The following is a 12,500-nucleotide window of genomic DNA, read 5'->3' as shown; positions in this document are numbered from 1 at the left end:
TAGGCTGGTGAAGCCCTTCAGTTGGTCTATGAGTGTTTTTCTTTGTCTCCCCCGGGCGCGTTTACCAGGTATTTTTCCACAACTTGCCAGGTATTCATTCTTATCTTTCCTTACTATGTGTCCGAAAAAGGATAGTTGTCGATCCACTATTAAGGGCATTAGTTTCCTTTGTTGGTATGTTTGTTTTAGCACTTCTTCGTTCGTTTTGTGTGCAGTATACGATATTCTCTGCATCCTTCTCAAGCACCACATTTCAAAAGCTTCAATGTTCTTTTGTGTTTCTGCATTTGTAGTCCAGCTTTCGCATCCGTATAACAAGATTGGCCACACGTAGCACTTCAAGACTCGGAATCTAATCCCGAACGACATCTGTTTGTTTTTCAAAATGTTTCCCAGGTCCATGAAGGCCTGTTTGGCTTGAGCTATTCTTGCTCGTATGTCTCGGTTACATCTTCCATCTGTTGTCACTATTGAACCTAGGTATTTAAAACTTTCTACGTTGGTAAGTTGCTCGCCGTGAATCGTTGTATTGCAGGTGTTGTTGTTTTCGGGGTTTTTCTGTATTACCATGCATTCCGTTTTGGTGATATTCACTTCCATTCCCTTGGCTTCACTATCTACTACCACTTTGTCAACAATCTTTTGAAGTTGGATTTCTGATGTTGCAATGAGTACCGTATCGTCTGCGTATCTTATATTATTTATGTTGTGACCTCCCACTTTTATTCCCTCCATATTATTCATGCCCCTCATGATTGTTTCTTGGTATAGATTAAACAGATCTGGTGAGGCAACACACCCTTGACGGACTCCTTTCTTAATAGGAATGGAATTTCCTGTAGAGTTTCCGATTTTGATAGATGCCTGCTGGGTGTAGTATAATGTTTGCATGAGTCTGAGGTCTTTCTCATCAGCGCCAATGGAGTGCAGTTGGTTTAGTATTTCTTCGTGGCGTACTCTATCAAAAGCTTTTTTGTAGTCGACAAAACAGAGGTATAGTGGGGTCTGAACCTGTATAGCTCTTTCACTTAAAACACGGAGGAGGTATATTGCGTTCCTTGTCCCTCTGTCAGGTTGGAATCCATATTGTTCTTCTGCGATTTCGGGTTAATCTTATTCCTTAGCCTGTTGATAATTATACGCAACAGTATTTTGTTGATGTGGCTTATTAAACTTATAGTTCTAAAATTTTCGCATCTGACTGCACCTGCTTTCTTTGGTATTGCTATGAAAATAGAGTTAAGAGATCTTCTGGAATTTTCCCAGTATTGTATATATTGTTGAATAATATGTGAAGTTCATCAATTGCTAGATCTCCTAGGCTTTTTAATACCTCTACAGATATTTCATCAGGGCCTGTTGCTTTACCATCCCTCATTCGTTCCATGGCATGTTCAATTTCACTTTTGGTGATGTTTGGTCCGCTTAATGGTTCTTTGAATTTCAGTGGTGGTTCATTTCTATTTGGATCATTGTACAGTTCGCCTATGTATTCTACCCATCGGCTTTCTATATGTTGTTCTTCAAATAGCAGTTCCCCTTGTTTGTTTTGGATACAACTTCCTGCTGTTTTGCTTTTCCTTTTCCCTGATAGTTCTTTTATTCTTTGGTGAGCTTGTTGGGGGTTGGGTTTGTATTCTCTTTCGATTTCGCAGCATTTCCAGTCTAGATAGTTCTCGTGTGCCTCGATGCATTTGGATTTAATGTGGTTGTTCAATGTTTGGTATTCTGCAGACCCTCTGTTGCATTTTCGTCTTTCTTCAAATAGGTTTAGAATTTCATTTGTCATCCATTCCTTTTTGCTGTTTATTTGAGCTATTGGTAAATGCTTTTCTGCAGTTGCTTTGACACACTTTTGGAATATATCAAATTGTTTTTCACATTTTTCGTTATCAGGTTCACTTTGGCTTTATATCATGAGTGCATTTTCAAATTCTTCTCTCATTTTTGTTTGTATGCCATTGTCTTTGCATAACCTGTAATCCCTCTTTATTCTACCAGCTGTTCTCTGAATAGCTTTAAACTTTATCCTTACTGTACAAACAACTGGGACATGGTCACTGTCTACATCGGCGCCTGGGTAGGTTTTGCAATTTAATATGCCATTTCTGAATCTTGATGGATGATGCCAAGTCTGCAAAGATAGATCATCATCAAGCCCTACTGCAACCTCCTCGTGGTGTCGAACGGTAACAGGTCAAGCTGGCCAACTGCAGAGGGCGACAAGAATAGGCAATGGCAAACCATTCTTGTAACTTTGCCGAGTTAACTGCATGAATAAGTCCAAAAAGTTAAACGGTGACAGCGTAAAGGGGAGCATGTTTTCACGGAAGACTGCGCCTCGCTCGGTTGGGAGCGTGATGTTCGTCAGGTCACACCGAACCGTCAGCCAGTTACTAGGCGAAATAAATTTAACAAATGTGACAAAACCAAAATTGGGACATGGAATGTCAGGACCTGTGCCCAAAAAGGAAAACTAAACAACATTCTGAAAGAAATGAAACGGCTCCAAATAAATATTCTTGGCCTGGCAGAGATGAGATGGAAAGAGCAGGGAACCATGTCAAAACAAGAAAACAACATGACATATAAGATCATATGGAGTGGTGGAACCCCTTTCCAAAAAGGAGTAGGGATGATCTTAGACCAAAAATCAACCAAATTTTACAAAGGGCACGTAGCAATCTCAGACAGAGTTTTGCTGGTTAAGCTAAGAGGACCTGCAGTTGACACCAATATTATTCAAGTTTATGCACCAACAGAAGAGGCGACAGATGCAGATATGACAGAGTTTTACCATTCACTAGACAAAGCAAAACGAATGTGTAAATCACAAGAAGTCCTTATGGTAATGGGGGACCTAAATGCTAAGATTGGCAGAGGCAGAGATGGTGACATAATCGGACCACATGGACTCGGAGACAGAAATGAACGAGGAAAAATCTGGGCAGATTGGTGTAGAACAAATAAATTAATGATTTCAAACACCTGGTTTCAACAACACCCAAGAAGAACCTGGACATGGCAATCACCAGGGGACAGAGCAAGGAACCAGATAGACTTTATAGCAGTATCATCAAGATTCAGAAATAATAACAATACGGTGATGAAATGTCGATAAACCGTGGTCCAGATATCTGTATTGATAAACATGGCCTACATATCCAATTCCTTTATGAAAAAATAAACAAATAAATTTTAAAAAATGGAATAATTGAAATTTGGTACTAGAAACATTTCCGAAAAACGAACTTGTAGGAAGACTTAATCTCACGATGACGACAATAGTTGGGTTGAAAAATATAATATAAAATAACAATAAGCAAAAAAAAAACAAAAATAAATAAATAAATTGATATTGCGCAATATCCACTAAATGAGCTCAAAGCGCTTTACAAGGTCAACAGCAACATTTAACATGTAGGACGGGACAAAAACAAAAACAAAAATAGATAAATACAAAACAGGAAACACACGAAGTAAAAAAAAAAAAAAGGACAGAACGAAAAACAAAAACATCAACAACAACAACAAAAACAACGATAAGAACAACTGCAACAAGTATTACAACATTGTCTTCAACCAGCAACAACAACAACAACAACACACACACACACACACACACACACACACACAAAACAAACAAAAACAACAACCCCCCCCCCCCCCGCCCCCGTCCACCTCCTTCCTTCCTCTCCCTCCTCCTCCTCCTCCTCCTCACTCCTCCTCACTCAACCACCACCAACCAACATCATAATATATACCCCCCCCCCCCCCCCCCCAATCCTTTAGAACAGTACACAGCTAGCAGTTAACTCCCCTCTCCCCTCCTCTCCAACCACCAATGGCCTGGCTGGCCAGGATTAATACGTAGGGGGGATTAGGAAGGCCCATGTTTGCTTATCCCCAGGGCTAAGCCCCTCCGTCTAACAGTAAATCCCTCTATTTTAAGGGCCCCGTTTCGCTTAACGCCCCGCTTAGATTGGGACAGGCCGCGGTAACGAGATCCGTCTAATGGGGACATCAATTTGAGGCCGTTATAATCTTTCCCTATTGTGCGAAAACTAACATTCGATGCCTTTTTTGTTGTTGTTGCAGATTTGATAACAGCATTGAACCAACGATATTAGCTGTCTTACGACGGTAAGCGATTAAATTTGACACTCTAGTGAAAAATGCGACAATTTTTTTTTTTTCTCACGAAATCTATGTTCTGTGCCGTTTCTTTTTTAAAATTTATTTTTTTCTGCTTTTTTTTTAATTCCACGTACGTTATGTTTTATTTTATTTATATATCTATTTATTCATTCCTTCATTCATTTATTTATTTGTTTATTTATTTATTCATTCATTCAATCACTTATTTATTTGTTTAATTATTCACTTAGTTTTGTTCTTTATATTCGATTTTTTTTATCTTTCCAAAATTTAGATGAAGATAAGTTCAAACAAAAGAATAATAAAAATGTTACATTTAGATACTGTGAGGTGTCCTGAAGATACCGACAGATAGGAGAAAATCTCTCTATCCATCCATCCATCCATCCATCCATCCATCCATCCATCTATCTATCCATCTATCCATCCATCTATCTATCTATCATCTACATCTATCTATCTATCTATCTATCTATCTATCTATCTATCTATCTATCTATCTATCTATCTATCTATCTAATCTATCTATCTATCTATCTATCTATCTATCTATCTATCTATCTATCTATCTATCTATCTATCTATCTATCTATCTATCTATCTATCTATCTATCTATCTATCTATCTATCTATCACTATCTATCTATCTATCTATCTATCTATCATCTATCTATCTATCTATCTATCTATCTATCTATCTATCTATCTATCTATCTATCTATCTATCTCTATCTATCTATCTATCTATCTATCTATCTATCTATCTATCTTATCTATCTCATCTATCTAACTATCTATCTATCTATCTATCTATCTATCTATCTATCTATACATCATCTATCTATCTATCTATCTATCTATCTATCTATCTAATTATCTATCTATCTATCTATTATCTATCTATCTATCTATCTATCTACTAATCTATCTTGCACTATTCTATCTTACTATATCTATTTTATCTCTATCTTCTATTCTATCACTACATTATCTATCTATCTATCTATCTATTATCTATCTATTCATCTATCATCTATTATTATTTTATCTATCTATCTCTATCATCATCTACTATCTATTTATTTCATTATCTATCTATCTATCTATCTATTATCTATTATCTATCTATCTATCTCTATTTTATTACTATCCTATCTATCTATCATCTATCTATCTTCTATCTATCACTATCTATTATCTCTATCTATCATCTATCTTCTTCATCATCTATCTCATCTATCTTCTCTATCTATCTCATCATCTATCTTCTTATCTACTCTCTATCATCTATCATTATCATCTATCATCATCTTCTACTATCATATATCTATCATTTATCACTATCATCTATCATCATCAATCTTCTATCTATCTATCTATCACTACTTCATCATCTATCTATCTCTCTCTCTATCTCTCTTCTATCTCTATATCTAATTCTTACCTTCTTATCATTTTATCTATCTTCATCTACTTCCTTTCTCCTTTATCTCATTCGTTCATTCTCATCTTTCTTTCTTTCTTCCTCATCTCTCTTCCTTCTCTCTCTTCTCTTTCTCTTCTACTCTCCCTTCTTCTCTCTCCTCTCTCTCTCTCTCTCTTCTTCTCCTTCTCTCTCCTTTCTCTTCTTCTCTCTCTCTCTCTCTTCTCTTTCCTTCCTCTCCTCTCCCTCTCTCTCTTCCTTCCTCTCCTTCTCCTCCTTCTCTCTTTCCTCTCTCCTCTCTCTCTTCTTTCCTTCTCTCTCCCTCCCCCACTCTCTCTCTCTCTACTTACTCTGCCTCTATCTCTCCCCCCCCCCACACTTTTTCTCTCCCTCCTTCCTTCCACCCATCCATCCATCCACCCATCCCATCTTAGCTCGATAAACAAACAAAGAAAAAAAAATACATATATAAATAAATAATAAATAAATAAATAAATAAGTAAAAAAATAATAAAAATAAATAAATAAAAAAGTACAGAAATAAATAAATATATAAATAAATAAATAAATAAATAAATAAATAAATAAATAAATAAATAAATAAATAAATAAATGTCAACACAGGTTCAAAACCATCCCCCTGTCTTATGATTCGTCTGGAGTTTAGTAGTACACCTCTCGTCTTCGGATCGGAAGGTCCAGGGTTCGAGATCCGCTCTAAGCTTGGAAAAGGATCTTTACTCATATTATTCTCTCACCCAACTCAGGTGTATTATTATTAATACCTGGTCGTTAACAGCGTTGTATCTGTCGGGACAGGCGCCTGACAGGCGTCATCGTGTTAAGTGTTGCTGTGCTGTTGGCGAGGGGCCCCTTGTAAAGCGCTTTGAACACGTTAAGTGGATATTGCGCTATATGAATGCTCTGGTGTTTGTTATTATTTTTGTTTTTTGACGGCTATTTGGTCTAGTGGTATGACACTCGCTTTCGGATCGGAAGGTCCTGGGTTCGAGCCTTGCGCTCGGCGTATAGGTGAGTCCTTGAAAAAGGCTCTTTACTCACATTCTCTCACCGTACTCAGGTGTAAAATGAGTACCTGGCCGTTAACAGCGTTGTCTTTGTCCGAAAAAATTATAACATCGCCTAACAGGCGTCATGTCCCGTCCTAGATGTTAAATGTTACTGTTGGCCAGGGACCCCTTGTAAAGAGCTTTGAGCACATTTAGTGGATATTGCACAATATAAAGTTCAATTATATAAATAAACTATTGGAATCCCAGAATTTCCCGTATATCCAACATTTCGACAACGTGTTCTTGTGTCTTGTACCTACTGCTACTACTGTAACAAGTCTCTAATTTTCCTCTTTGGTGGATGAGGTATGGGAGGGAGGGGGAAGGGGGGGGGGGGGGAGGAAATGGAAGAAGAAGAAGAGGGGCGGTGGTGGGAGAGAGATTAAATATTTTTTTCGTATGAATTGTAGAATTGGTGTTCGGTGATTGAGAAGGGATGACAGTGGTTGGGGGCGGGGGGGGGGGGGGGGGGGGGGGGGGGTGATTGTAAATCTGACGATTAGTTATTAGTTATTAGGTCAAGGCATAGAGAAACAAATGCTTCGGATACTATCATCATCAGCATTATCATCATCGTCGTCGTCGTTGTCATCATCATTATTATCTGAGAGAGAGAGAGAGAGAGAGAGAGAGAGAGAGAGAGAGAGAGAGAGAGAGAGTGAAAGAGGAAAAGAAAGAGAGAAAGATAGAAAGAAGAAAGATAGAGATAAATAGATAGATTAGATAGTTAGAGAGAGAGAGAGAGAGAGAGAGATAGATAGAGAGAGAGATAGACAGAGAGAGAGAGAGAGAAAGAGAGTGAGATAGGAAAAGAAAGAAAGAAAGAAAGAGAGAGAGAGAGAGACAGAGAGAGACACAGAGAGAGAAAGATAGATAGATGGGGAGAGAGAGGGAGTGAGAGAGAGAGAGAGAGAGAGAGAGAGAAAGAGAGAGAGAGAGAGGGTGAGAGACAGGGAGATGGTTTGTTTTTCCTGGTCCGTAAACGTCTTTAACCGAAATAATCCGCATCGGATTAAAGTAGATCGGTCTGTTTGTCTGTATGCAAATAGGACTGGATTTGAATATGCAAATGAGGTAATGGCTGATTGAAGCAACCACGCCTCGGATTAAGACGGGACTTTCCTCGATAAGCCACCGATGCCTTCTGTATTGGTACGTATTATTATCGGACATGGCAGCTTGGTCCGACAAGAAAGTATATAGATAGTTGGAAGATGACGGCACTCAGGTCTTTGTTATTGTTTTTTGCCATCCGCGTTTATGAGTAATGCTCACTAAACTGTATAGATAGAACGAAGTTGACGTCTCTCAGGTCTTTGTTATTGCTTTTTGCCATCCGCGTTTATGAGTACTTCTCACTAAACTGTATTAACCAGAGTATAAACGTTCATGGTTACACATATTTTTGTCTCTGGGTGGGGTTCCTGACCTCCCATAGTGGGCAGGGGGGGGGGGGGGTACATACTGTGTCTTCTATCCCCTTATACCTGTTTTCCAACATGCTTTCTGTCTTTGTCTTGGAATGAGATTACTTTTTTTTTCTTCCTGGCCCTGGCCGGAGTCCTAGCTGGGAGGGAAACAGTTAAATGCATAGTTATTGTTTTGGGATATGATATTTTTTCCCCTTGTAAATCATCTCTCTGTTATGTATTATTTTATGTTATTTTCAATGTATAATTTTAGCATTTGAGTGTGTTCCTCTTTGTTGGATTTTGTGCTTGTGTCCGGATGAGACTTATTGGTGATCTCAAACGAAGTACATTGATGGTGTGTTCTTGGAATCTACATCTGATCCCTATTTGTTCCCAATTCTCCCTTGTCTTACTTTTTCTTGGGTGCTTTAATTGTAATTCTAGAACTTTTTACCATCCCATTTTCTTCCTTTTTACTGGAGCTGATATAACTTAAATGTGTTGCAAGCGTCGTAAAACCCTTTAAAAAACATTGAAAAAAACAACATAGTTTTGTCTGTTGGTCTGATATACTTCCGGATGGCAATGTTGTGAACTTCTTACCCAAGCGCATATTATCCATAACAACACACTGGCCAGAAGAAGGGAGAATTTAATATTTATGCAGAAGATATTCAGAGGGCGTTCACTTAAAAAAAAAAAAACATTTATAGAACGCTCACGCTTTTAGGCCGCCAGTTGGATGATTAGTTCTCACTAAATTCCCTCAAACAGACCAAAAAATAAAACTCAACAACCCCCCCCCCCCCAAAAAAAAAAACAAAAAACAAAAAAACAAAACAAACAAAACGTTTATAACAAAAAAAAATAGAAAAGAAAAACAAAAAAAAAAGAAACAAAAAAAAAAGAAACAAAAAAAAAAGGAAAACAAAAAAAAGAAACAAAAAAAGAAACAAACAACCCCCCCCCCCCCTCCTTCAAAAATAAAACAAAAAAACACCCCCCCCCCCCCCCCACCAAAAAAAAAAAACAAACAAACAAAACAAAACAAAAAAAAAAAAAAAAAAAACAAAAAAAAACCACAAACTTATAGAAGGACTGAAATAACGTCACACAGCCTTGTACTTTTTTTAGAACGTCGTTAAGTGATAGTTCATAAATGAATCAATCAACTATGTAACGTTCAGGTTACACGTAGTTTTGGTGTTTAGTATTATATCCGGCGGCGTTTGTGAGTACTTTAGTAACGCACAATAAGTTACAAACTAGTATTTATCCCAGTCAGCTTGAGGAACGAAGTTATAGTCACTCGAACTCTGTTGTAGGTTTTATAAAGCCACTAATGTTATAACATATATGCAATTTTTGAGACAATGGGCAAAATTGTATAGAATTGTAGTGTTTTTACCAGAAGAAACAAACAGAAGATTGATAACAGGAGGAAGAAGTTAAAGAGGAAGGAATTAAAGAGGGAGAAAAAGAGAGAGAGAGGAAGGAGGAAGAAGAAGAAGAAGAAAAGAAGAAAAGAAGAAGAAGAAGAAGAAGAAGAAGAAGAAGAAGAAGAAGAAGAAGAAGAAGAAGAGGATGAGGAGGAGGAGAGAGGATGTAGAGGGAAGTTGAGTCAGAGGCGGAAGAAAGAGAATGTGATGGGGAAAAAATGGAGGAGGGTTAGATGAAAGGGAGGAAAAGAACAGAACGAAGAGGAAGAGGAGAAAGGGGACGAACAGACGTATTTTTTTTTTTTTGCTTGTTTTTTTTTTGTTTTTAATCTACTTACAAGTTGTCTGAGATGTTGTCCCTCCCTTCCTTGTAAAGTCGGCTGTTCCTGAGTTCTTGATGATATTAGTAGAACATGGGGTTGTCTCATTGGACACAGGGGGATTGATAGGTTTCGTGGGGGTGCCGTTATTTGTTCCTGTCGATGGACGACTTTTTGTGGAGGACAACACAGAAGATTCTATAGAGGAATTGGAGGAATTCTTGAGGAATGTGGAGGAGGATTTCGCTGATGAGGATTCGAATGAAGTTGGGGGAAGTGATGTTGATGATGATGATAACGACGATGATGACGGCGGTGGTGGTGGTGGTGATGTTGATGATGAGGTTTTGTACGGGTTATTGGGCGATGACGAGGCATGAGTTGTGGGAGCACCCGGTGAAACAGCCGCTGATGGTGATATAGATGATGATAATGATGATGAAGACAGCGATGATGGTGAAAACGCTGCTACCATGGGGACTGATGGCCCCTGTGGCAAGGATGTTGATGATGATGATGATGACGACGATGATGATAGTGATGATGAAGCTGGGGATAATATCAACGACGATGCTGATGCGGAGGACGTTGTTGATGTTGTTGTTGTGAGGGTTGAGGACTTTGATAAATTTTGTTCCGATTGGTCATCGACTGGACATACATCCATTGAGTGACCAGTACGGGTTGCATCGCTGGCATTATTTTGAATATTATTGTCAACGGCACACTTCTTTTCTTCCTTTCCTTCTTGAATATGTTTATCACCGCGACCACTGCAGCCAAAGCCACCATCATTACTATCCCTGCTGCATTTACAATCACCGCTACCACTATCACCACCATCACCACCCGCAGCAGCGGTTGACCGCAAATAACACTTATTCTTCTCTTCTTTCTCGTGATAATTTACATTTTTTTCATCAATATGATCTTCTCCGTCCTTATCGACCATTTTATCGGGCCCTTTCTTGTGAATTCCATTCACTGTGACGTCATCATTAACAATGACGTCAATATCACGTTTAACTACGGCGCTGTCGTTATCAAACTTCTTTACATCTTCACACTCATCGCGAACACGGGACATGTTCTGTTTTCCAATGACGTCACTACTCTCGGACTTCTCGAAATCTGTAGTAACTATGGCAACGTTGAATTCATTGTCTGTGACGCTTCTTGGCCTGTCTGTCTTTACCTGGATCGAGAAAAGAAGGAATTAATAATAAAAATGGTTAAAGTGAAATAATAACAAAATATTGGATTAATTTTTTTTTTTTTAAAACTGAAAGAGAGAGAGAGAGAGAGAGAGATAGATAGATAGATAGAGAGAGAGAGAGAGAGAGAGAGAGAGAGAGAGAGAGAGAGAGAGAGAGACGTTAACAGCGTTGTCTTTGTCCGAAAAATTGCAATATCGCCTAACAGGCGTCATGTCCCGTCCTACATGTTAAATGTTGCTGTTGACCATGGACCCCTTGTGAAGCGCTTTGAGCACATTTAGTGGATATTGCGCTATATAAAAAAAGAGAGAGAAAGAGAGAGGGAGAAAGAGAGATAGATAGATAGATAGATAGAGAGAGAGAGGACCCCCCCCCCCCCCCCTCATTCCTCACCATAGATAGATAGAATGGAGAGAGATAGATGAAGGATAGATGGACTGAGATCATAAGAGGAGCTTAAAGAGGAGAGAGTGAAGAGAGAGAGAGAGAGAGAGATAGATAGATAGATAGAGAGAGAGAGAGAGAGACCCCCCCCCCCCCCCTCCTCATTCCCCTCAACCATAGATAGATAGAATGGGAGAGAGATTAGATGAGAAGATAGAAGTGGGACTGAGATCATAAGAGGGAGCTTTAAAGAGAGAGAGAGAGAGAGAGAGAGAGAGAGAGAGAGAGAGAGGGAGAGAGAGATAGATAGATAGAGAGAGAGAGAGGACCCCCCCCTCCTCATTCCTCAACCATAGATAGATAGAATGGGAGAGAGTTAGATGAGAAGATAGAAATGGACTGAGATCATAAGAGGAGCTTTAAAGAGAGAGAGAGAGAGAGAGAGAGAGAGAGAGAGAGAGAGAGAGAAAGAGAGAGAGAGAGCTCCACTTGAAATTGGAGAAGTACTGAACGACTGTGTAAGATTTATGATAATTTGAAAGAGGATATTATTTTTTCTACAAGATAAATCAATTCAAAAAATGAAGAAGAGTCCTTACACTTTGCCATCCATCCACATTCCTTCCTTCCAATAATACATCCATTCATTCATTCATTCATTAACCCACCAACCATCCATCCATCCTTCCTCCATCCACACATCCATCTACTTCCTTCCTTCCAATCATACATCCATCCATTCATCCATCCATTCATTAACCCATCAACCATCCATCCATCCTTCCTTCCTTCCAATCATCCATCAATCAATCCATTCATTAACCCACCAACCATCTATCCATAAATCCATCCATCCTTCCTCCATCCATCCATCTATCCATTCACACATCCATAACTCCTTAAATACATCCATCATCACTTCCATTCATCCATCCAACCATAAATCCATACATCCAGCTCTCTCTCTCTCTCTCTCTCTCTCTCTCTCTCTCTCTCTCTCTTCTCTCTCTCTCTCTCTCTCTCACTCCATCCACAAATCCATCTATCCTTCCATTCATACATTCCATAATATAT

General features: G+C 38.8%; 2 protein-coding genes across 2 annotated transcripts in view; one reads left to right on the top strand and one right to left on the bottom strand.

Annotated features, from left to right (window-relative positions):
• Positions 1-12,500, top strand: part of LOC144957036 (uncharacterized) — a 326,762-nt gene that overhangs the window by 182,908 nt on the left and 131,354 nt on the right. The window lies entirely within an intron of this gene.
• The window catches only part of LOC144956427 (uncharacterized), a 125,718-nt gene that overhangs the window by 62,859 nt on the left and 50,359 nt on the right, over positions 1-12,500 (bottom strand). Inside the window, 1 exon segment of the mRNA XM_078886928.1 lies at positions 9,844-11,020. Coding sequence (XP_078743054.1) covers positions 9,844-11,020 — 1,177 coding nt within the window.

The sequence above is a fragment of the Berghia stephanieae genome, chromosome 11, assembly GCF_034508935.2.
Source record: "Berghia stephanieae isolate SIO BIC M18660-M18661 chromosome 11, UCSD_Bste_1.3, whole genome shotgun sequence".
Classification (NCBI taxonomy): domain Eukaryota; kingdom Metazoa; phylum Mollusca; class Gastropoda; order Nudibranchia; family Aeolidiidae; genus Berghia; species Berghia stephanieae.
Note: the sequence above shows the minus strand (reverse complement) of the source record. Positions and strands in the feature narration are given on the sequence as shown.